At 41.1% G+C, this 24,125-nt stretch overlaps 2 protein-coding genes across 8 annotated transcripts in view; both read right to left on the bottom strand.

Moving 5' to 3' along the window:
* The window catches only part of sptlc2b (serine palmitoyltransferase, long chain base subunit 2b), a 39,024-nt gene extending 28,502 nt beyond the window's left edge, over nt 1–10,522 (bottom strand). For all 5 annotated transcript variants that reach the window (XR_004660321.1, XR_004660319.1, XR_004660322.1 and 2 more), the window contains exons 1-8: nt 10,250–10,522; nt 7,191–7,385; nt 6,692–6,846; nt 5,306–5,454; nt 4,311–4,435; nt 2,774–2,867; nt 2,058–2,163; nt 463–682 (exon numbers count right to left, since the gene is read on the bottom strand). Coding sequence is in view for 1 of the 5 variants with exons in the window: in XM_034899505.1 (XP_034755396.1) it covers nt 463–682; nt 2,058–2,163; nt 2,774–2,867; nt 4,311–4,435; nt 5,306–5,454; nt 6,692–6,846; nt 7,191–7,385; nt 10,250–10,462 (1,257 nt within the window). In the remaining 4 variants the exon portion in view is untranslated. The remainder of the gene's footprint in view (nt 1–462; nt 683–2,057; nt 2,164–2,773; nt 2,868–4,310; nt 4,436–5,305; nt 5,455–6,691; nt 6,847–7,190; nt 7,386–10,249) is intronic.
* A 10,790-nt stretch (nt 10,523–21,312) lies between these two features.
* snw1 (SNW domain containing 1) overlaps nt 21,313–24,125 on the bottom strand; it is a 9,111-nt gene continuing 6,298 nt past the window's right edge. For 2 of the 3 annotated variants that reach the window (XM_034900467.1, XM_034900468.1), the window contains exons 12-14: nt 23,903–24,020; nt 23,252–23,415; nt 21,313–22,196 (exon numbers count right to left, since the gene is read on the bottom strand). In XM_034900467.1, coding sequence (XP_034756358.1) covers nt 22,004–22,196; nt 23,252–23,415; nt 23,903–24,020 — 475 coding nt within the window. In that variant the 3' untranslated portion in view covers nt 21,313–22,003. The remainder of the gene's footprint in view (nt 22,197–23,251; nt 23,416–23,902; nt 24,021–24,125) is intronic. The other variant, XR_004660458.1, reaches the window with a different exon arrangement.

Below are 24,125 nucleotides of genomic sequence, written 5' to 3'. Positions count from 1 at the left end.
ACACACACACACACACACACACACACACACACACACACACACACACACACACACACACACACACACACACTTCAGGGAGAGAACCGTCATCTGGACATTTTGGGCATGAAATCTGTCCAATAATTCCACTGTGTTTCAGACAGAGTCATTTCTTGTATGCTGTATGTATGTTACTCTTGCTTTGTATTTGTATATTTGTCTTAACCTTGGGCTAGGCCAACTGAAGTACTCGTGGTTGGAGCTCTACTCAACTTGAAACAGAAAGACAATTCCTTAAAAAAAAAAAATCTCCTTTTGCTGGTAAACGGTGATGACCAATATCAAAACTGAATGACACACAACGTGCTGGCTCTCAGCAGTTGGGAAATTGCTAAAGTTCCTAAAGAGGATGACTAAGTGTTCTAACACAAAAGGCTTCCTATTCCACCGTCTGAGCTTACAGCCTCAGTTTCATCCACCAACCTGTTTGCCTCCAATGTAACCTCCGGCAGCACCAAAACTCTTGGTAAACGTTCCCATCATGATGTCGACGTCTTTGGGATCCAGGCCAAAGTAGTCCACCACTCCTCTGCCGTTAGGCCCCAGGGCCCCGATACTGTGGGCCTCATCCAGGTACAGATACGCCTTGTAACGCTTCTTTAGGGCAACAACCTCTGGCAGACGCACGATGGACCCCTCCATACTTCAGCACAAGAAAATGAAGTCAAAATTAACAAATTCAGAGCAGTACATCATGACATACAGAAACCTGATAAACAGTTTATTTGAATGCAATGAGCTTTCTCACTCCCTTCTCAATATATTACATATATGTATAATGGAGGTAGTGTGTGAGCAGTTGATCCTATCGCCAACTGTTTAACCTCGTTCAATTGCATATGTGGAGGTGTTGCTTTGAAAAGGCCTGCTGGAAATGAAACCTCATTAAAAATGCATTAGCACAGTTTTTCTTAGAACTCTATTGATCAACAGGATTGACTGCTTTTATAGGAAGTACACTGCAAAGATCAAGGAATAGGTTATGCTGAAAGGAGGCGCTCCACCATGAAATTGGCATAGCCATACGTTTTGTGAGAAAACAATTGAAGAACTCTTCCGCAATTATGTAAGCACATAATGTAAACTGCTGCCCTCGTTAAATAAAAGCAATGGAACTGACCTCAGCTGGTATTCTGTCTATTATGGAGTGCAATGGAAATTTCTAAGTGACACCAAACCTTTGACCAGTAGCGTATCTTGTATACGTAAGTGCTTCATTGTTTTACTGCAAAATAGTTTGCCTCTACAGTGAGTATGGGGACATATTCACATGATAAAAAGCAGCCTTTAAGATATTACAAAGTCATGCTGTAGAGGTATTGATTTACCTAGCCTTTCATAGGTCCTGAAGACTAACACCCCAACTATACGTGTGAAACACACCAAGGGCATTGTTTAAATGAATATAGGGAAATACTATACATTGCTTTCTGTTTTAAAGTTTGCCTCAAATGTACAAATGAAGTGAGAAATGCACTACCAGTTGGTGTGTCACAATTCTCCATATCTACAATTTGACTTTAAGGTCCCAGTTTGATTACATTTTCAAATTAAACATTCCTCCCCCCATGCCACAATAATAGTCACTAGATGGCAGAAGGGTGCTTTGGATCTCCGACTCCAGCAGTGGCCGTGGTGTCTGGGAAAGTCAAGCTGCAGGCTACCAGTAAGCCAACGTTACCCTATAGCTGCATGCTATCGGCCGGTAAGTCACGCTGTGTTTGTTGTTTGATTTCTTTCACCGGGTGAAAGTAGGCGGGGGTGGGGAGAAATTTACTGGGAAAATCGCGACAACCCTAAATACCAGTCAAGCTACTTAAAGAATGAATGAGACCTCACCCAGATAACTATGGGTGTCGAGTAATTGGCAGTAAACAATGTGATAATGTAACAGGAGTGGTGTAAAAAGAAAACAAAAGAAATAAAGCCAAGTCAGCTTAATTATCTCACACAAGCCTTAATGTTTGCGAGTGTACGTGCACTGTACATGTGTCTGTGTGAAAGATTATTGTGTATACCTGTATATGCCCTCCACCACAATGAGAATCTTCTTCCAGGGGCGGTGGGTTCTCGGCTGGCCGTGTGCAATAGCATCTCTCAGCAGCTTCTCCAGACTTTGCATGTCTACAATACAAAAAGACTGTTTGTATTGTATTGTAGGACTGCTTTTATTACCCCAAAGTAATAGGAGCGCTTTCTTCAATTAATGGACGAGTGTCAATATTTTATGATCACAAGCCTGGGAAGCAGTGAGAGCGTTTTCTTAGCAGTAAACCTTCATGGTTCCTGGTTGTTGAATGTGACCTTTGATAACTAGTAAGTCAGGATCTCAGGTGACTGTGTGTGTGTGTGTGTGTGTGTGTGTGTGTACATGTGCGTCTGTGAATGTTAAACCTGAACCAAAAAACAAATAAACTTCACACCACACCTACAACGGTGCTATACAGTACAATACAGTACGAAAGAGAAAGACAAAGCGGCAGTTACAGTAGGTGTGGAAATGCAGAAGTATGAGAACAAGTGTTGTAATAAAAACCTGCCTTGATTGATGCAACATGCTGTTTGGTAGGCAGAATATAGCTAAATCCTGTTTCGTAGTGTTGGAAGATCCACTATAGCCACTTTAATCCTTTTAAACGTGTTCTATGTTACTGCAGACATTGGGTGTGCTGTAGATCAGAATTCTATCCAACTGTTTTTTTAGGTAGTGTGCTCATTATTGGAGGTCACCCACTGTTGTGTTTGAAGACCCGAATTGCGGAGCCGGACAGACGGGCACCCAGCACCAGTGATGCGTGATTCAGCTCGTCACTCAGAATAAGACAACCCTGAGAACAAGGAGAAAAAGATGATGAAGAAGAAGAAAAACAGCTGATGTTGAGGAGTTTTGGTTTTCCTAGCTGGTGATTTCTATCTAAATTAGGAGGTGTGCAGCAATCCCTAATTAGCCAGGAAACGCACACACTATTTGGAAAGATTTTTTCAAGTTCAACCCTCTTTAGAGCTTTGCTTACATAATGATAATTCCCCAGGATTTCACACGCTTGGAGTGTTTAAGTGTTAAGCAATGACTTTCTAGCCCAGACTTGAAATATTCTTCTGTGAATACTGAACTGAAGTCTCGGGAACATGCCTGCAGTGTGGCCAATGCTCCAGGCTTGTTCGGGTTAGGCTCTTCACATGAATTTTTAATACTCTCTCGTACATGTTGCCATTAATAGATACATACCACCACAATGGTGTCCAAACGTGATTTTGTGGCCTCAGGAAATCTGGAAAAAGTCATATGCCCTTAACTGCCACAACTATTATTTCTAGTCGCACTGCGATTAACTTTATTGTTACTATAACTGGCACTGTTCATAATATCAACTGCTATAATTCTTGTGAATCATATTTCTCTATGTCTGTATCAGTGTCTCTAATATAAAGTGTCTTGAGAGAACTCTTGTTGTTATAAGTTGATAGTATAAATACAATTGAATTGAATCATCACATGCACAGATCATAACCAATATACTATATTTCCAGGTCAACTGTTAATTACATCAAAAATATTGCTTATGGTCAATATAAAGCCAACAAACCCAAACATGCAGACCGGTCACATCAGTTTCACTGTTGCTACACAACACACAATCAGGCCAAGGCATAAGGTTGTGAGCTGGCTGAACAGTGACAGTTAAGAATGTACGAACTCTGGTGACAAGGGCAGTGATGCAAATCTTTACTGTTTTATGGTTTAGTTCCTCTCTCTCTTTTTCTTTGCGTATCTGCATATCTGCTTTTCCACTCCCATTTTCACAAGGTGAAAGCGCATGTGAGCTCAGATTTCTACTTCCTGTTCCAGCAAAACTGGTTGGCAAGTGATGACGCAGAGAGGAGTGGTATGTGTGATTTGTTGGGGTTAGAACAACAGGGGCTGGGACGTGTCAAATATTAATCTCCCCTGCACTCGAGCTGTTTTGAAAGCTTTGGATGGAAACTAGTGTGTTGTGGAACAGACTGACCTCTTCAAACTTGGCCAAACATCTGAAAACGTTGCTGGTTTTTTCACTTTGCACAGGAAACAGTGTTTTTCTTTCAACACTAAAACTGTTAATGGCACTTGCATACAATTAGTATGTGTACAGGGGCCAAGCTAACTATTACACATGGAAAACTAAATCAATAAAAGTAATCAAATTCAAAAGTAATCAAATCAAAAAGGGGCAGGGTGTTCGAGGGAGAGCAAAAAAACAAAACAAAAGGAAGTGAATGGAATTCCATACCTTCCCGGTGAGAGCAGGAATGTTCATGGAGTTGGTTGCGAAGCCCATGCCAAAAGCCATGGATGACTCAACGCCCAGGAACCTGGCAACCAACTGCTCCAGCTCCTGGTGGATGTCCAGGTTCCCTTTTGAAATGACATAATCTCAGTTTGACTACAACTTCCCATTAGTTTACTGTAACTTGTAGAGTTGTCTTAAGGGAGACGTGTTTAAGTCACTCTTGTTTTCTCAAACAAAGTTCAGGTCCACCTTCCTTAAAAGGTTCTCAGTTGAGTTTTTGACCTCTAATAGCAAAATGGAGCTGTTATTCTAGGAGTGGGTCCCTGTTTTGTCTGCTCATGCGCACACTTGGGTATCGAATGACACGATACAAAGTCCTAACAATGTGAAACTATTCTACTGATACCGACAGGTGGCGGTAACACGCCAAGATGTGGCAGGTAAGAAAGGACTACAAGCTAGCAAGCATGGATGTAAACAATACTGAATTTTAAATACTTTTTTATTAGGAAGGAAATGCACTCAACACATTTGGTGTACTCCAAGGATACACACAAAATGGTTGGGTGTAGAACACTGACTGCATTAAACCCATTTTGTTTGTTTAAAAGAAAACTCCCCAGTGGCATTTTAAGCAAAATACAACTCAAACCTCAGCTTTTCTTTTGAGAAAAAGATAACAAGATTTAGTGTGACAAACTAATCGGTAGCTGCCAACATCAAAAGGGAACCTAGGGGCTGAACTAAAACAGACTCGAGCTTCACAGCTTTCACAACGGTTAGCTATATTACAAAACTCTACCTTTTAGTCCTTCAAAACCACCTAAGCCTGTAGCCTCTGTTGTGTGCTGAAAGAGCAACGGACAAAAGAGGGAGCAGCTGTTAAAGTACCAGCTGGGGTCCATTTAATGATGAATTGACTCATTTTTATAATAAAAAGAGCACCTATAGATGATGACACATCATAAAAGCTTCTAACTTTTGTTGACCCTTACCGATCTCACAGCGAGTGCTGCCCACTCCTACGCCATACTTTTCTGTGGCCTCAATAGCAGCATCGGCGCAAACCCCGGTGTTCTCAGCAAAGCCGAGGTAGTTGTACGAGCCCATATTGATGACGTCCTTCACCACTTTGCCTGTGTGCCTGAGAGAGAGACAGAGGGAGTCTGAGACAGAGAATTGAGACCCTCACTTTGGGTTAATAGAAAGAATTATCTTCAACAGGGCCCCCAGATAGCTCAGTTGGTAGAGCTGACGCCCATATATGGAGGGTTACTCCTCGAAGCAGCAGGCCTGGGTTCGACTCCGACCCTTTGCTGCATGTCATTCCCCCTCTCTCTTCCCTTTCATGTCTTCTGCTGTTCTATCACAATAAAAGGCTGAAAATGCCCCCAAAAAAATCTTTAAAAAATAATTATCTTGCCTGGCAACCGTTTCCTGCTCAATGTTATTCTAAATTATCACAGTGCATGATAACGGTGGCAGTTATACAAAGGAGCATTCAGCTGGCACACATTATACTGTACATAACGATAAGAAGAAATAATCAAATGTGATGCGACCTTTCGCGCTTATCAGGGTGGTTTGTGTATATTTTTGTATTTATTTTGTTTCTCTTAAAACGTCGCGGAACTCAAGCAGTTCTTGTAAAACACGAAGTGACAACATTTGCCATTTCACTAAGGTAATAACAAGGAATAAAAATGAAGGTAATGGAACAAAAATAATTCTGTGCCGTCTCGATTGTATTGATATTGGATTGCATTTATAACAAACTGTGTCATTTGTAGACAACTGTGTGCTTAGGGCTTCTTGGTGTTAGTATATATAGTGCTATATAGTATTATATATGGTTCAGCCGCTCGCTGTGGAATGCTCTTCCTGACCACTTGAGGATACCACAGACTGTGGATGCTTTTAAACGTGGTCTTAAAACCCACCTTTTTAGAAGATCTTTGACTTAACTCTTGCCCTTTTTCTTATTGTTTTTGTTTATTTTATTTCATGCTCTCCATGTGTTTCTTTTTTTTGGCACTTACCTGTTTTATTATGTAGCACTTTGGGATTTGTGTAAATATAAAGTGCATTCCAAATTAAATGTATTAATATTTTATTACTTTTCTGTTCAGTACCATGTGACAGATACTCAAGCTTTCAACATCACCATCTGAGTCATGGCTTATGTCACGCTTATTATCAGAAATAAGAGGTCAGTGCCTTAAAGGGCAATTCAGTGAACTTCCTGTGGAGCTAAGGATTGGTGAGACACACACACGCACGCACGTGGGGGGATAATGACCGTCACTGACAACGCCTTCATTATAAATGACCCCAACGCACATGCAGACACAGAACAACCACACCACAATGCAGTAACTTACTCAAAGGTCCAGTTATAGTCGTGGGAAACTCTCTCCACCAGGTCCATCTTTGCACCTGGGACACTACAGATGGGCCTGTTCCAGTTGTCTCGAATCCTCATGTACAAGTTCCTAGTGTAAAAATTCTCAAAGTCCTGATAGAGGGGGACGAAATCCTGCAGGGGGAAATAGGACAGTGCAAATGATTTCTTGATGGTATCTTTTGGCAGTTCATTATATTCCAAAAGTATCTTTGCTATCTTTGTTCTGTCGCAGACGAGAACAACAGTCAATGAAAGCTGTTGAACCAGATATAAAAAGGTGTGACAGTGTGAAAGACAGCTAATGTAGCAGGAGGTGACTTGTACCTCAGTGCTTTTCTTGAATTAGGACTGAAGTGAAGGCTTGAACTTTTCTTTCAATGAATTAACCCTGAATGGTTTCATATTCTATCGGTTGTCCCAATCAGCCTTTGCATTCAAATGGGTCTTTAACGTAAAGGGGAAAAAAAATGCTTTACTTTCTGCTCCTCTTTCTCCCGAGCCACGTGGCACTTCTCGATGCTCCAGTGGCGAAGGAAGTCTCGGAGGTAGCCGAAGATGGTGAGGATGCCGTAGCCCATGTAGGTGAGCACGGCCACCAGTAGAGGAGTCTCCTCAAATGATTCTGCAAAGGGCTTCTTGTACAGGCTCGAGTTGTGTGTGACATTTTGGTTCTAGGGGACAATAAAGTGAAATAGTTTGTTATTCACTTGAAGTCGCAACTACAATTCAATTTTAAAAACAAAAAGAGGTAAAACCAAAGACCTTTTCCCCCAAACATATTTAAGGCCAAGGCACAGATTTCAGGGTGATACTATGAACTAAGTTATACCACTTAATGTTGTTTGCAAAAACTTTCCGGGTGGTGGCGTCTCCTCTATAAAAAGGTAATGATTTAGCCAGGCATAGAGGCAGTTTACTCATTAAGTCTGCTTCACCAGGCAGCCCAATGAAGCGAGATGGAAAGCATAGCAGCCGTATCCAGTGTAAGCTGGACACACACTAGACGACAGCAGGGCAGATTTGAAAAAAAATGTTTTTTGGAAAGAGTTAGAAACCCAATAAAGGCAACAAAAAGTGCATTTATTCATGGAGACCAGGACCAAACCATGCCCCAGGCCCCCATGGACCAGTGAGCAGTAAAAAAGCCATCAATCCTGGGTTCTAATTCATTTAGTTTTATGAATAGCAATATTGACCTTGGATTACGGGGCCCATATAAATGTGGTCACACATCGGAGGACTTCCACAAAAACTAAAATACTAGCATCGTTTCGAGCTAGACTGTGGACTGGCTTACTACAAAACAAACGTTAAACAAATGAAGGCGTTCACCCGTGACAAGCTCTGCCCTGCAGCTTAGCAACCATGCCTCAAGTGACCAGTCATGCTTCTCCAAGAAATACCTCTGAGCCAGGAAACAGGAGAGCGCTGCACTGTGTGTGTGTGTGTGTGTGTGTGTGTGTGTGTGTGTGTGTGTGTGTGTGTGTGTGTGTGTGTGTGGAAAACCAGTCAAACAGCTCCCTCTCTCAAAGGTTAATAAAGTGCATTGAAAGACCAGAAGCCATTGTATGTGAACTGTCAAACAGTAAGCACCAAAACCCATTAACATCCAAATACACCGTTTAAAGAGACTGTTGCGTTCTGATGCCAACCGCAGCAGCTAAACACAGTTGAAAGGAAGTCCTTTTAGCTTCGTTTTTTTTTTTTATACCTGTGGACAAATAGGGACTGCTGAAAGGTAGACTTGTACCATCTGTTTATGGCAGGACAGCACAGCAACTGTCCCCAGAAGAGCAGCCAAACAAACTCTGTGGAAATCTCGTTTGCATGCTTGCTCCGCAGCTCAAAAGATGATGATCGTGTTACACTGTGTAGACAATAAGCTATGCTTGCATGTGGTGTATGTTTCACATCAGACCTAAAACAGAGTATATAAGTAAATCCTTTCTCCACTACTTGCCTATTCAGTTCGCAGCTCATTTTTTGTGAGTTATTATTGAAATCTCCATTCTAGCTGAAAGTGGCTTTCGATTAATGAGCTCACTGAGATCAGTTATTCCAACCTGCTCATAATTAACCTGCTTCTAAACACATTCATATATTCTTAATATGGGGATTATGGCTAGCTCAATAAAGAAAAATACATTTTCAGATACAGACCCAGGATGACATTTATCATTGGTCTGTGATTGCGACTCAGGCCTACTATAAAGTGGTTTTAGTACTGTACTTGTTAACAAATAAATAGACAGAGGCCAATCAGTTTGAAGGAATGATTTAGCCAAAACTGCAGGTACACTGTTTGACATCATAGGAAAGAAATATCAAACTACTGGCTGTAGCTCCAAAAACAAATCAAACAAACGTCGGACATCAGGGATGAAATGACCTGCAGCTCTGCCTCACTTCTGGCAGGATGGAGACATTTAATGCACAAGGATGCAATTGGAGTGACAGGCAATGCATCTGGCGCAAATTGTGTAAATCCACTATTTGTTAAGATGAGCAGCCCTGCAGCTTTATGTTGTTGCAAGCCTGGGATTTTATGTTTGATTCCTTGACTGCGTTGAGACATCTTCTGTGGTTTAAACAACTGAAAACAGAACAAAGGCATGTGCCTGTGTGTGTGTGTGTGTGTGTTAGACACAGACACACACACACACACACACACACACAGTGTTGTCTGTGCTTTTCTTTCCATCCCAGGAGGGACCACACCCTTCATAGCCTGAATACATTCCTCTCCCCCTAAGTTGTCATATGGAAGCAGGCTTGCTCTGACTGCCCCCCCCCCCCCCCCCCCCCCCCCCCCCCCCCCCCCCTTTCCCAGGAGGGCAGCTATCTAGTAATAATGACAATGACAACAACAACAACGTCCTGGGCTTCTTCACATTGGAGTCAGTGTAAAGAGAGACCAGTCTTACTTAGCACACACACGTGTAGTGTTACCCAAAACAAGACACCACTACAATCCCTCCCCCATGATCAGGTGGCATGTAACGTTGCCACTAGACATGAAGTTTAAAACGCGAACACAAGTGCAGCTTTCATAGCATAGGCTATACTAACGTTACCGGTTACAAGCTACTGTTGTGATTTAAAACCACATTTTTAATAATATAAAGTAGTACTACGAATGCCTAGCTAGTGATTCAAAAATAAGTTTAATGTATTTCCGGGTAGCTAGCTTGAAATTTGCCGCACTGGGACATACTGCAAGGCTAGGACATCATGCTTGGCATAGGCCGTTATTTAGCTAAACTAACGTCATATAACCAAAGTAGCTAGCTAATGTAATACTGTGTACATGTCAGGTGACGTTCGACTGCCGCAGCTCTCACTTCAGAAAAAAAAAACATACTCCAAAAGAAGATTTTTCAGCCGCAAATTATACACGGGAAAAAAAGAAATTAACAACACATGAGCTCACCTTATTTTGTTAATTCAAACTAGTCTAGCTACTACATTCAACAACTGAACACTTAATGCTTGTTTATGGTCCTCCACTATCGAGCAGTTGACGGTTGGGCCTTACCTTCTCCCTGGGGCGACGATACTTCTGTGGCTGTTGACACAGCCCGTGACTCTTCACGAAGCCATTTTTACTCGATTTTTTACCGTTTGAGGTCCGGTGACAGGAGTCTCCGTTTAGCAGCTTGTTCGAGGAGCTTTCTGTCATTTTTGCCGGCCGAGCGCGACTGTAAATTTCACGATTTGGAGTAACCCAACTTATGTATTGGGAAGTCATGTATGAGCTAGAGTGGGACAGGACGGTTTATTAAACGCCCACTCTGCAGTGTGGACGCACGAGCCCTCCAGAAATCCACGCCCCTAAGCAGTTTCATTGGCCAATACGTTTACTCCTGTACAAAGATCGTCTATGTGAAACAATTCACAACTCCAACCAGGAATGCAGATGACATTGAAGCCGCTGAGCTCATGTAGCTGTTTTTCTTTTCTTTTAAATGCTGTATTTCCCAAACTCTGTTACACTACTTTTTTACCAAGTACTAATTAACAGACTAGTCCTCCATCAGTTTATTTGAGTTGTGGATCAACTGGTCAAAGGTGTCTATAGGCCCAATTGTCATGTTTGTGGCACGTTAATGTTGAACAGTGTGAGAACTCCTAACCTATTCATCCTCTTCGCTTGGTGTCACCCTCTCGCTTCAGCGTGGGACGTCCTAAAGCCTAGCCCATGGAAATATCTTCCGTTATAATCTTTGCTTAATATAGGCGTCAACTAATAAAAACCCTTTCCAGTGACGCAATTTCTCACCTGGGCTGGGAAGACGCAAAACAAGGACCAATGCTATCTCCAGGGTGGTTCCCACAGGAAAAAGGGGAATGGAAAATGACAAAGCTACATTTCACCTATGGAGTATTTTAGATGGCTAAAGTTCACTTTGCAATTAAGAAAAGTCTCTCACCTCTTTGCCCAAAACCAAAGAGGTTTATTTGAGGGAATTATGTGACTATTTGAACTCCCCATTAACATAAAACAAACATAACATGTCACTGATGAACCTTTATCTGAACCTCATCAGGTGTCAACAACTTCCTCCATAGTAGGGGCGTAAAGAATTCATTACACACACATATGATGAATGTGTTGTGTTTCCTTTTACTGTACAGGGCAAATGGCTAGATTCCCGTAAGGAGAAAGAGAACTGAGTTCTGGTGTGAAAGAATGCAGCAAAACAACAGGAGTGTTTCCTGGAGTTATGGCCAGGATGTTGCGGTGGACCTCCAGGTTGTACTTCCTGTTCTTTCTTTCCTGTTTGGTAAAAAAGGTCGTGGTGAAACGAGTCTGTCAGTACGGTCCCTGCCGCTGGCCTGCGTTTCAGATAAGGCATGATTGTTTGTGTAACACTCCATGTGTAAGGCAGCATTACAACGCCCCTTCCTTCCCCCCATTAGTTCTTCAAATCTCTGGAGCTCTTCTGTTCCGTAAAAGAGAGTTTTCACAATAAAAAACAAAACATCACGTACTGCACATTCAGGATATAAGAATTGAGAAGGTGGCACTGATAAGATGAAATAGCAGTGCATAACATATTGCATGTTTTAGTAACAGAGATAATGCTCTTTTCATCAATATTATGTTTTAAGTGATTTTTATGTGTGGAAATTGCTCTATAAATACATTTGACTTACTTATCTTACTTACTGTTTCATGAGGTAACATCAACTCCAGTTGATGAAACCTACTTTCAACCTCCTAGATGGCACTGTTGGGTCACACAAAGGAGCCCCGGCAGACCTTGCAATCCGAGTTCTGCCGGTGCCGGGTGTTATAGTTCAGTGTCAGGTGGCATTGATGTGCATCTTGGTGTTCCATAGGGTGTGACATCCATGATTAAGACATTGATGATAGCATCTGAGGATATGATTCTCTAATCAATGTCCGAGCCTTTCCCTTTTGTTTCCACTCAAGGTTGCAACCTTGAATGTGGAACAATGAAACATTAGTCTGTCCAGCTCTTGCCAATGTGCACAAAGGCAGTTAAGCTCCAGCCCATTCCGAACCCGATAAAGGTGATAAGGATCCAGCTTTAATAGAATCAGAGGCAGGGTTAAAAGGAAAGAGGATCTGCTCTCGTTGATACAGGCAGCGCGAGGAGCTTTAACAGTGATTGGAAGTCCTTCTGATGAGACTGGGGAAATCGGACTTAAAACGAATGAGCAACTGTATTTGTTCTTGATGTGGTATCTAAAAGCAGCTGGCAGCTTGGGTTTTTGTTCTCAACCGAGCCATATGTGCTCAACCCTGGACTCAACCATCTAAAGACGTTTAAAAGGCTTTGTGAGTTCTGATGGAGTGACAAGGAATTGATGCAATCTCTCTGACGATCTTGATGACATCATTACCCTCGTTTTACAAGTGCTACATATCACGTTCTCAAGGCTGGGTAAACAGCTGGTCAAAGAGGCAACTGCCCCAGTCCCAGACACCCATCTCCAAGGGCCCAAGGTTGTTAGCACAATTTACCAATAAAATAAATTGCATAATTCCTAGAGGTCCTTGAATGAATGTCTGATCTAGTCAAAATGAAGTCACCCTTCATTCTTTCTACAATTAGTACATCCTTGGTGTGCATTTATGTACTCAAAATTGTACTGCCCATGACAAGCAAGCTGGTTATTACCACTTTCCAGGTTGTTAAGCAATCATATTATCACTGCAATAATATCACTCTGACCAATCAGTGGTCAGCTGTATATCTCCACCTTCTAGTATTGGCTCAGGTCGCTTTTGGTGTATTTTGGTTTTCCTTTACAAAAAAAGTCCCTGGTACCCGCTAACCGGTACTTTTTGTACCTCAGTCGGGGATCCGAGCGAGCTGAGGCGACGTCACCGAAAGGTGACGTAAAAACCTGCAGACTGCTGATTGGTCGGAGAGAATCGTCACTAATCGTGCATTGTTAACGGAAAACCCCAAAAAGATGTCCTACCCAGCAACCTGACCACTTTTTCAGTACTACGTTACTATTTTCCTCAGTAAAAATATACATTTTTGCTTTCTTTTTGCGTCTTGGGGATTGAAGTCACACATGCGAAAAGTCCCGTTTTCAGCATGAGGACAGTTCATGTGTACCAGGCTGGCATAAACGTAGACAACAATGGAGGGAGGAGAGAGATGTATGTATTCTTGCTGGAAAAGTAGTCACTATTTTCAATTTGTGTCCGCTAAAGATCTCTGTACTGGTGGCGACAAAGTGCTATTAAGCTATCTAGTCCCACCGGGTGGTGCGAGGTAGAGAGCACGAGGTAATCCAATCTGACTTTGTTACTTTTCATCTGTAAAGTAACTATTTTTTCAAAGTAACTGTGGGCAAGAATGGTCGTCCCATGCAGCGTAAATGCGTAATTGGACGCTGTTTCAACAATTATGTCCCAAAACAAGTTTATCCTCTTAAAGAATTGAAAATATGCACAATTTCTGCAGTATAGTTTATATTTTCTTACACAAAAAAAAGTTTGGGTACAGTTTAAAGTTCTTTTGTGCACGCCTAATAGGGCCCCCGAGCGTCTTTTATCCTGCACCTGGATGACTGAACACTGTTATTGACATGGATATACTGTAAATGCAACTATTCACATTGATTTCTTAATTGGTTAAACTTAAACTAGCTTATGTAATAGACCAACATAATATCCCTATTGGGAAAAACATCATAATTACTGTGTCTCTCCCCGTACACGGTCACACGTCACTGTTGATGTTCTTACAGTATCATTCAAATGACAGATGACTTGCTATTCACTGAAGATGTATTCCCGCTCTCTGTTGCAATTTTCCTGCTTTGATGTCATCTAATGAAATCATCAGGAGAATCAATCTCTCCTCCTTTTCCCCCGGCAGCCTATTAAGACCCAAGGCTGCCAGAGAGGAAGTCTAGGCAAGCAGCCGTTTTTCACGCTTCAGTGGTGTCCAAATGTGGCGGATAACAAATGATGAAATCACAATAGTACAAAGGTAACCATATAAACGAGTAGGCCTATAAACGAGCGTAGCAACAGAACAAGTGCAATCAATGAGACGTGAGATCATTTCTGCAATCGATGTTTCTAACAATCATGAAAGGACTAAGTGCCATTCTGGGCACTTCTTTTGATATTGCAAATGGAAAGTTACAGGTAAGTTGTGATGGAAACACGTGAGTACACTTACATTTAGTGCACTATGTTTACACTATGTACTCATTTGTATACAGTATGCACTGACCAGAAATTACTCTTCCTCTTCTTTTTAAACCTCATGTTGTCCTCGGGTCAAATTGACCTGTTTCCTATGTCAATGTTGTTTTTAATTCCCCAAAATAACATGATTGATTCCACACAACGCTCTTTGGCAAGTACAAATCTCTACTTTCATTCATTTTGGGGAGTTATATTCAATTTTACAGAATTTGAAAAAACATTGAAGTGGTTTTGAAATAGTATTGAGTAAAAGTTGACATATTCCAGTCTGTGATTATCCATCAACATCCATTCCTTTAATTTTAGTCTAAATAATTCCTAATTTCTGCTTTTCTAACAAAAAAATAAGTGTAATTTCCAATCAATGGAGGAGAGGTTTATGAAAGTAAATTCCAAAAGTAACTGTGAAACTAAAGTTAATAAGTTAGTGTTACGTAGTGTTGCAAACGTCGAAAAAAGTGACACGCATTGGACAAAAAAATGGGAATGAAATGAAAAATGGGACAAAAACGTAAGAAAAAGTTACAAACATTGATAAAAAAGCCTCAACACAAGTGTTGATTTTCAGTTTTCAAGGGAAGACAACACAAGGGTTAAATGTAAATTACAGCCGGACTTTCACCTTGACACCCAACAACATATATATATATATATATATATATATATATATATATATATATGTATAAATTACACATATGTAGTTTAGTGTTCGCTGTTCCAATCCTTGTCATTTTCACAAGTTAAAAAAACCGTTGGAGGTCCTGTAGTTTCTGCTCTGTAGCAAAGAGGCGACCATTGAGGTTGAATAGTGTGAAGCGTCCTACACTCAATGTTTTACAGTTTTTTGTGCACGGGGAGCATCCGGGGGACTTGTCATTCACTGCATTTGGCCACACTTGGTCTGCGTGAACACTCCAAACCTCTTAGGAGCTCTCCCACTCCAAATAGCAAGTGTAAGTAGTGTAGACATATCATAGATGGTACTTCCTTGCATCATCGTAAATCCAACTCTACCACCACGTTTCCATTCAAACCACAACGGTCTAGCCCAGCCATTACCTCAGATGAAGACATTGGCTAAGGCGTCGATCACTTCCTGTCACGGCAAATCCCAGAGCAGTCCGTGTGTGCTCCCACCATGGTTGGGCGGGCCCTGTCGCTGGTGTGTAGCGGGTAGGCCGCTTTCTGACTGACATAACCATTAAAGATTGTTACGCCTGTCTTGTCTTCCCAACATAATAGATTATCCACAGAGGAAGCGGCTGACGAGAAGGACAGATTCCTGCTCTCCAGGATTCAGGTAAGGCAGACAGGACAGACAGATTGACAGGCAGACCATTTTCCAGTGAGCAGTAGACTCTGTCCGACTCTACAATGCTGGGATAATGAAGTGTGAATTCCAGCCCACATATGCACAGATGGGGAACTAATGATAAGAAAGTGAGTGAATGACAGAGAGACAGGTTGCCCAGGTGGGTGCTGCTAATGGTAGATGTCAGTTTGACAGATTTCATTTCCAGACTTGGCTTTGAACGCAGTATTCACACTCTAAATTCCCAATCCGAGTCGGTGTGACGGTGCATATCTGCAGATTCTAACATGGGAGACATGTCTGAAATAGAATCCTGCACATCCTAGCAAATCCTTTCTTTTGTTTTGACATAAAAGCTGGATTAAAACAATTCTTAGCCCGTCAAAATTGAAAACCAACACTTTTGTTGAGGCTTTTTTTATCAATTAACATACTTTTACATATGTTTTTGTCCCAGTTTTCATTTCATTCCCATTTTTTGTCCCATGTATGTCACTTTTTGGACGTTTTCAACGCTACGTAACACTAACTTATTAACTTTAGTTTTACAGTTATTTTTGGAATTTATGGTAAAAGAAACTAATCTTTTGGCTGGAAAAGCAAAAATTAGGAATTATTTAGACTAAAATTAAAGGAATGTATATGTCACTAGATAATCACAATCTGGAATATGTCAACTTTTACTCAATACTAGTTGAAAACCACTTCAATGTTTTTTTCAAATGCTATAAAATTGAATAAGATGCCCCAAAATTCATGAAAGCAGAGATTTGTACTTGTCAAAGAGCGTTGTGTGGAATCAATCATGTTATTTTAGGGAATTAAAAACAACATTGATATAGGAAAACGGGTAAATTTGACCCAAGGACAATATGAGGGCAGAAAAATCAAAATGTAAACACAACATCGATGGCTAACGTGTTAGCAAACAGCTGCCTGAATCTAGCTGACATGGAGCAACATTAGCATTTATTTTGCATTTGAATTTTTGACTGCCTGAAGAATATTTTCACTCTCCTTGTGCTTTGGGTTAGACAAAACTATGTCTGCCTCTATAGCTGCCACATGCCTCTCTATGTTTACTATATAATTCAATTCAATTGTATTCACAGTGTCAAATCCCAACAGGTGTGATCTCAGGAAACTTTACAGAGATTATAGCTTGGCTGCGTCTATTGTCTACGGCCTTTCTGCATCCCGTTTATTAAGTTGCTAACTTTTGATGTCTGCTATTTGAAGCTGGACAAGACGAGTGTAGTAGGTGTATCAGAGGTCTTTGCCACTGCTGGAAAAGGGTTCAGAAGAGCGCAGACTCCGAACCATAACAAGAAAAAGATATGAGCCGTGAAACCATACCAGTGAGCTAAAATGCTCCCTAGAGCAGGAGGAAGGTGCAGTCGGGGGATGATTCTCTGTGGGTTCATCACCACAAGCGACCCCTCCAGATTTCATGTAGTCATGTGATCCATTGTTGCTAAAAAAAAAAGATAAAAAGTGATTAGTGCAGCTTTAAGTCAAGCTTACATTACTGTTAAAAGAATAAAAAGGCCACACCCCATTTAATGATGTCACAACAGAAACTTACCGTGCGTTCATGGACATTTGAAAAAAGAAATCCCAGTGAAAACAGTATAATTATTAACATCATTTCCTGTGGGAATCAAAGGTGGAAATCTGGGGCTGGATTTCGCTGAATTTCTCAGATGGTGACGCGTTGTTGACAACTGACGTTTGACGTAGGCGACTTTGGTTCACCGAAAATATTTCAACGACAGTAAACTTTTTATTGTGGTGAAAGCCTCTGCCACGAAACATACACAGACGTGTTTCAAATTATTCATCAATTGGCCTATGTATAAAACCTTATCTGTGTTCTTTCCTCTTCGTTGTCCTGCAGGTTACACAAACACACAACTGTCTGTTTTTTTTTATTGTGGCGTCCATGTTTTAACACACCTGATTCTCTAAGCGACGCCCACAGTTTGGGGGCAGTTATGCAACAAGTTGTTATGCCAAACGCCAAAATAACAGAAGAAGAACATGCATCCCGACCATGTGAACGCCGGCAGTTGGAAAAACAGCGTCATCACGGAGGCGGTCCCTGATATTCCCAGGACGCATGAATGCACCATTATGCCTATGGTAAAACATCACTATTCAGGCAAGGCAAGGCAGCTTTATGTGTATAGTACATTTTAGCAACAGGGCAATTCAAAGTGCTTTACATAACATTAAAGAGCAGTTAAATACGAAAATAAAGGTTACAGTGCAGTATAAGAAATTAACCATTCAAGCGCAGTTAAAAACAATTTAAAATATAACAGCAGATAAAGTAGGAGATTTTAGGCTCCCAGTATGGGTCAGTGTATAAGCTGTTGCTCTATACAAGTAGATTGTCACACAGTTTCAACACCTCAACTTCAGTATAAGAAATTAACAGTTATTTAAAGTAAGGCAACATGAAAAAGAAAAGCCTTTAGCCTTTATTTAAAAGAACTAAGAGTTGTAGTGGAGCTGGGGGGTTGTTCCAGATATGTGGAGCATAAAACCGCTGCTTCTCCCTGTTTAGTTCTGACTTTAAGGCGTAGTGAGGTGTGCTTTAACATGAACTTTTCTGCCTATATTGTGATTTTTTATTCAGAGAGTGGCTCATCTGTCCATGTAAAAGATGAGCAGAGCAGATAGAACTATTGTTTTCCATGGATGTGGGTGTGTTTCTTCAACAAAACAAAACGCTGCCTGTGTTTTTGCGGCAGCCTTCAATACTGGAAAAAAAGAGCAAATGTCACTGAGGGGGTGATAACATCTTTCTCTGGCCACCGCCTTCGATGGGTCAACAGCAGCAGTGGGGATATTTATTACCAAACGTATTGCTTTGCTGCCAATGAGGGGACGGAGGAGGGAGAAATATCACAAATGGCATCACAAAACAAATGAAGCTATCCTCGTCAAGTCCAAAGAGCGGAAAGCTGCGCTGCAACAACTCAATATTGTTTATTATTTCTGGGTTTGTTACCTTGTGAAGCAAAGATAAGAAGCAATCCATCCTGGCCTGGGAGGATTCCATTATGGCCCAACACAATATGCTCACCGTTTACATCCAACGGCACACAAAAGCAATGCCAGGGAACCATTTCCTGAATAAGAATCTCATTTATCTTCCTCTGTGCATTCATAAAGGCAGACGAGCGCTGAGTAGAGACCGGTGGAGACCTATTATCAAGCTGTCCTCAACACTTCAACAATGGTCCGAGCACAAATGCAGGCGGCGGGTGCGGAGGGAGCACACTATTTTTTTCTGTTGCTTTGCAATAGGAACCAAGCTGAAACAGAAGACAATTGTTGACTTTTGTATTTTTATTTTTTTTATAGATTGTGTCTATTTCAAAGAATTTTATAATGTTCATAAATGCGTCTCCAAAAACCACATACAACAGTCATTATATTCCCCTCATGAGTCAGTTACGCTGAGCTGGTATGTCGGATGCATTTCTTCACACTGACACTCATACCAGGCTCTCACAATAGACCCCTGCCATCCTTAAATCACCTCACGCTTGTGGCAGTCATTTTCCATCCATCCATTTAACATTTATTTATGCTCAGGGGTAGGAGGGCACACGTTTGATCATGTTCCGCTTTCACGTCATTGTTACAAAGCAGATGACATATGAAGTATTTTAAAATGTAGGTGTAAACCGATAAGGCTTTTTCAGGGACGATACAGATGACTGGTGGGAATTATAACTGGTTTGGAACAGATATGCATATACGTCTATGCAGAAACCAAAGTGGGAAGACCTCTGGGTAGGAATGGAAGGAATCCGAAGACTTTTGAGCACGTCCGCTCCTCTCCATGTGAGTAGGGGTCATCTATAAATCACATCCGAGCCACTTTTCTGTAACTGAGCGAGGGTTTAATGTGCGTTGTCCTGGTTTCTCAGTCGGCAGAGGGACGCTGGAGAGCAGGCAGTGAGAGCTGTGTCGTCTCTTATCTCAGTGACGTAAACCTACAATCTCTCCATATAGTGGTCCGCCATGCCCACGATGGATTGGAATGCTGTTCAGATGGCGATCCCAGGCATTTTGAGGAGGAAGCATCAATGGGTTGGCACAAGTGCAGTACAAGATTGCTTGTCCTCTTCCATTCTCTCTATTCCATTGAGTATCAGCGCAAAGGCCGTTTTAATAAGTCATTTCAAAATCAGGGTCTTTTAATATTAAGACCGCCATTCTTTGCATTACAATAGTCTACATCCACGGCGTTCCACTTCTGGGATTGTTCAGGGAGCGCCGGAAATTACACCAGATGTCTTTCATTTCGGCTGGATGTTAATTACCTTCCGCTTTCTTTGTGTTGACTAATTAAACTTGTGGATTTCTGAGGACTATGGTTACCTGGTCCTCAGATCTTCGCAGGGTAAGCTAGACTATCTGTCCAATCTGAGGTTTCTGTTGCACGACTAAAACAATTTTTCAACGTACACTTGTTCCAGCTAAACAAGTTCCTTCCCGGGGCTATTTTGCAGAGACATTGTTGCTCCTGCGGGGCTTAGCAAGAAATGCCAAAAATCCAGAGCAAGTTTCTCCCCCGTCCCAGAATGCTTTGTGGACTCGCCAGACCTCGGGCAATGCGAGCGTTACAACCAGGACTGACAGCTTGATGTTTTTAGCTGTAAAATGTGACTGAGAGACAAAAGGTCAATTTCAAAAATTACATTTTGAAGAAAAGAAAAAACTATTTTTATTTCATTAAATACTTAGGATACTTTAGGAGTTAATTACCACTTCACTCTTCATTGCAATTCCATTGAGATTATGGCCAGCAAATGTGGTTTTATAATTGTAATGAACATAGCCAAGTTTAGTACATGCAGAAAATGTGGTGCTCCCTTTTGGATATATCCCAATGTAATTCATTTTATTTGGCTTGGATTATTTCTGGTTTCAAGCTCCTCAATGTGTTATTTCTCAGTTCTTTGGCTATAATTTTTCTGATGCAGGTACAAGACCAGCAATAAAACATCCCGCAATTCCAGAACAGTGCACTAATACAGGATGCCATAACGCCAAACACTGCCCATCGAGGAAAAGATAAATCATGTGCATATAACTGTATGAGCCCTATTCAGGCATGAGTGAAAGATGGCACTGTGCAGCTTTAGGAGCCTGCTGGGCCGTGTAATGCCACGCTGATTATTTTCCGAAGCCCGGGAAAATAAAACTGTCAGACAGCATGAATCATAATTAATTGTAATTAATGTAACCAGTTTTGTTCTAATCATCGCATAAATCGCAGAGCCCATTTCTGGCGAAAAATGTCAGTAATCACACTTTATAATAGATGGCTTCTCTAAATACATTTGGGGCATTTAATCATCTACATAAATGGTGTGCATTACTTAAAATGTGATTCAAATAAAGGGAAATCTACTACGAGAAAAATATAATTACACAACTAATGGAGTTTTAGATTAAGCAGCTCTAAACTGGACTGAAAAAAGCTAACAAGGAGAACACAATGAATCTCAATACCAACTTTGTAAATACAAAATTGTTTACTCAATAAGAATCCCAGGGGTTTCCAAATTACACACGATTATATGAAATTTATTCCATTGGTTGTATAGTACAATAATTATAACCTGGTTTGCTTCACATCTTACAGATAGGCTTATATAGCTGTACATATCCGCCATCAAAGAAGAGCTTTAACTGTGCTCAAAAATACACCGGGGCTTTAAATAAACACAGTTGACAAAAACTCAAACAGAGGGATGTAGGAAGAAATGAGAAAAAGGTAAATATGAACAGGTCCTGCTGAGATTTTGTTGAGTTTACTCTGTTTATGTAAAAAAAAGAGAAAAAAAACTAAAATCTACACATTTCCAGAGCCGAATTATCACTGTCCACATTTGAAATGACTTAGAAATAACAGATATTTCTCAGATACAGAGGCTGATCTGACACATACAACAGCTAGTTGTTTAGAACCACCTGTGCTATATATGTAACGGGTTTACTCACGTCATATTCAGCATGACACTGAATGCTCAGCATATTCTGAATTGAGCCGAGTAAACCGCAAATAAAAAAGGAGGAAAAAAGACATCTATCACCTTCTCTCAAACTAAAAGAAAACTTGACAGATCATTCCTGATAGAGACTTTAGTATATTAAAACACCTCTCAGCCTTTGAGAGGGTGCAGACTACCTCCCCATCCCGGAACAAGCTAGCGGCTGCCCAACGTCGAGTCTGTGCCCGGCTGCTCTCACTCCTTCCTGCGCTTCTTGTCGTGGTAGTCGTCCTTTGAGCGGCTGCTGGTGGACGGCCTCTTGGAGCCGCCGTGCTGCTTGGCCTCCTCCAAGAACTTGTCCAGTCCGAAGGGATCCTCCTCAAACTGGACTGGACCTTCCCGCCTCTGTCCGTGGTCGGCACCCGAGAACTCTTTGTCTGGAACAAACCTGTTTGTTGCAAGGAAAAGAAAAGAAAAGATCATTACAGTGTGCACCAAAGCCATAGAACATATGTTTGTATGTCTCTTGGAATTTGCTTAAATCAAAGATTTTCAATGTTTTGCACAACAGTGTAACTCCCTGCAGCCAGGCAAACATTCCTAGAGGACAAGGACAAGCTGGTGACTAAACATATGGGACAGGCTATGCTCGGTTAGTAGAGTGTGGCGCTGCTGCCCCGAGGACAAGAGCTCCTGCTGGGACATCATGTGCCTGCTTGCCTCGTGCCTCAAAATAAAGCCAGAATGACCTAAAAATGAGTCAAGCTTTTCTTTTTCTTAGGATTATGAATGAGAAGGTGACCACATTAGCAGTCATGTTAGTCCTTAATTTGATTAAAAAAATTAATTTAAAATAAAAGCCATATTCCAGACCAATAGTTTTTCTTTTTTCTAATCAACAGTCCTCTCTTATGGAAGAGTCTTCATTTGACTGATGTCCTGAGACAATCACCATCAAAACATAGCCAGTTAAGCGAATCATTACATCAAAGTTGAAGAAAAACGTCTTTCCTTATTAACATGTATCGGAAATGAATTCAGATGATCAAATATGTAGGGAAAACCCAGCTATAGCATCTACATAGGCATTAACCTTAATTACACTTAAAACTAAATCCAAATGTTATAATGGTTCACGTCACATCCCTTCCATTAATATGCAATTATGCACAAGGTTTCTCAAAAATGACATAACGGTGAGCAAAAACTTTTCATTGCTTATTCCTGAGCTGCGCTTTGTAAAATTAAGACAGATGCCACCAAGACGACAATGTCCACCATACAATTAATCTAATCCTCCACTTGTTCATGTGTTATAGATGTAAACCATTTTGCTTTTATATGAACTAGTGATTCAAATAAGTCCTTCCTCTGATCAGCTGTGTTTTATTTGTACTTGCAGCAGTGTGATAATGTCAATACTTGAGCAGCCAAATTAGTCGAATAAATGTGTTGCATTTTTTTGTTGAAGTGGTAATAAAGTTAGTAAATAATGTAAAGTACCTGTTGTTGTGCATGAGTGTGTCAAAGTCATCTGTGTAGGTGTCCTTCTCTATATTCTTGCTGGGCCGGTAGATGTTTGAAGCCATGTCTCTGCTGCCGCGGAACGGCTGGTCGTACACGTTGTACGTCTCATCCTCACCACCGGCAAAACCACTATCCATACCCTGGAAGAGACGGGGAGAAAGCAGAGTGACTTTCAGGAAAAGAAGTAATATATTTACAACAAGGGCATATCTAAATCTTTTGAGATGAGTTCCTAATTGGCTTTAGCTTCCCTTCATAATCAAGAAAAAAAGAATTGTCTTTGTGGATTCTCTCTTGGATTTGGGAGTCAAATTACTCAGCTAGATATTATGAAAAGACCGTCATCTCTCAAGATTGTTCTGCAACTGAGGCTTTCCTCCTGTCCCCAAAAACACAAACTACGGGAGACTGCCACTTTGGGTCAATGTTGATGGTGAAACGCAACCTTTTTTCTCAGATGGGAACAGATATTTGAGGGACCTTAACTCCACTCCAGGTAACTCTGTCTCTCTTACCTTACATAATAACATACTGGTTATTCAGTCTTGTACATGTTGGTATTTTTGTCCAGCCATCACAAATCATCTAAGTCTATATTGGTGTCATTAAGTAGGCATATGTTCCAACCTTGCTCTGATTGAAGAGTCGCTGGTCATACTGGGCCTCACTGGCAGAACGAGGGTTGGGCACGCCCAGAGCGATGAGCTCGCTAATGTCCCTGTCCTGATCTCTCTGCAGCTTCGACCTGGAAAGGAGAACAAAGTCGGAAATTTAGCAAAGATTCGTGGCAAAAGCTAATCACACACACAACATAAAAACAGTGGAAACATAATATCTGCTCTATATATAT

Source organism: Etheostoma cragini, chromosome 18 (genome assembly GCF_013103735.1).
Source record: "Etheostoma cragini isolate CJK2018 chromosome 18, CSU_Ecrag_1.0, whole genome shotgun sequence".
Taxonomy (NCBI): domain Eukaryota; kingdom Metazoa; phylum Chordata; class Actinopteri; order Perciformes; family Percidae; genus Etheostoma; species Etheostoma cragini.
Note: the sequence above shows the minus strand (reverse complement) of the source record. Positions and strands in the feature narration are given on the sequence as shown.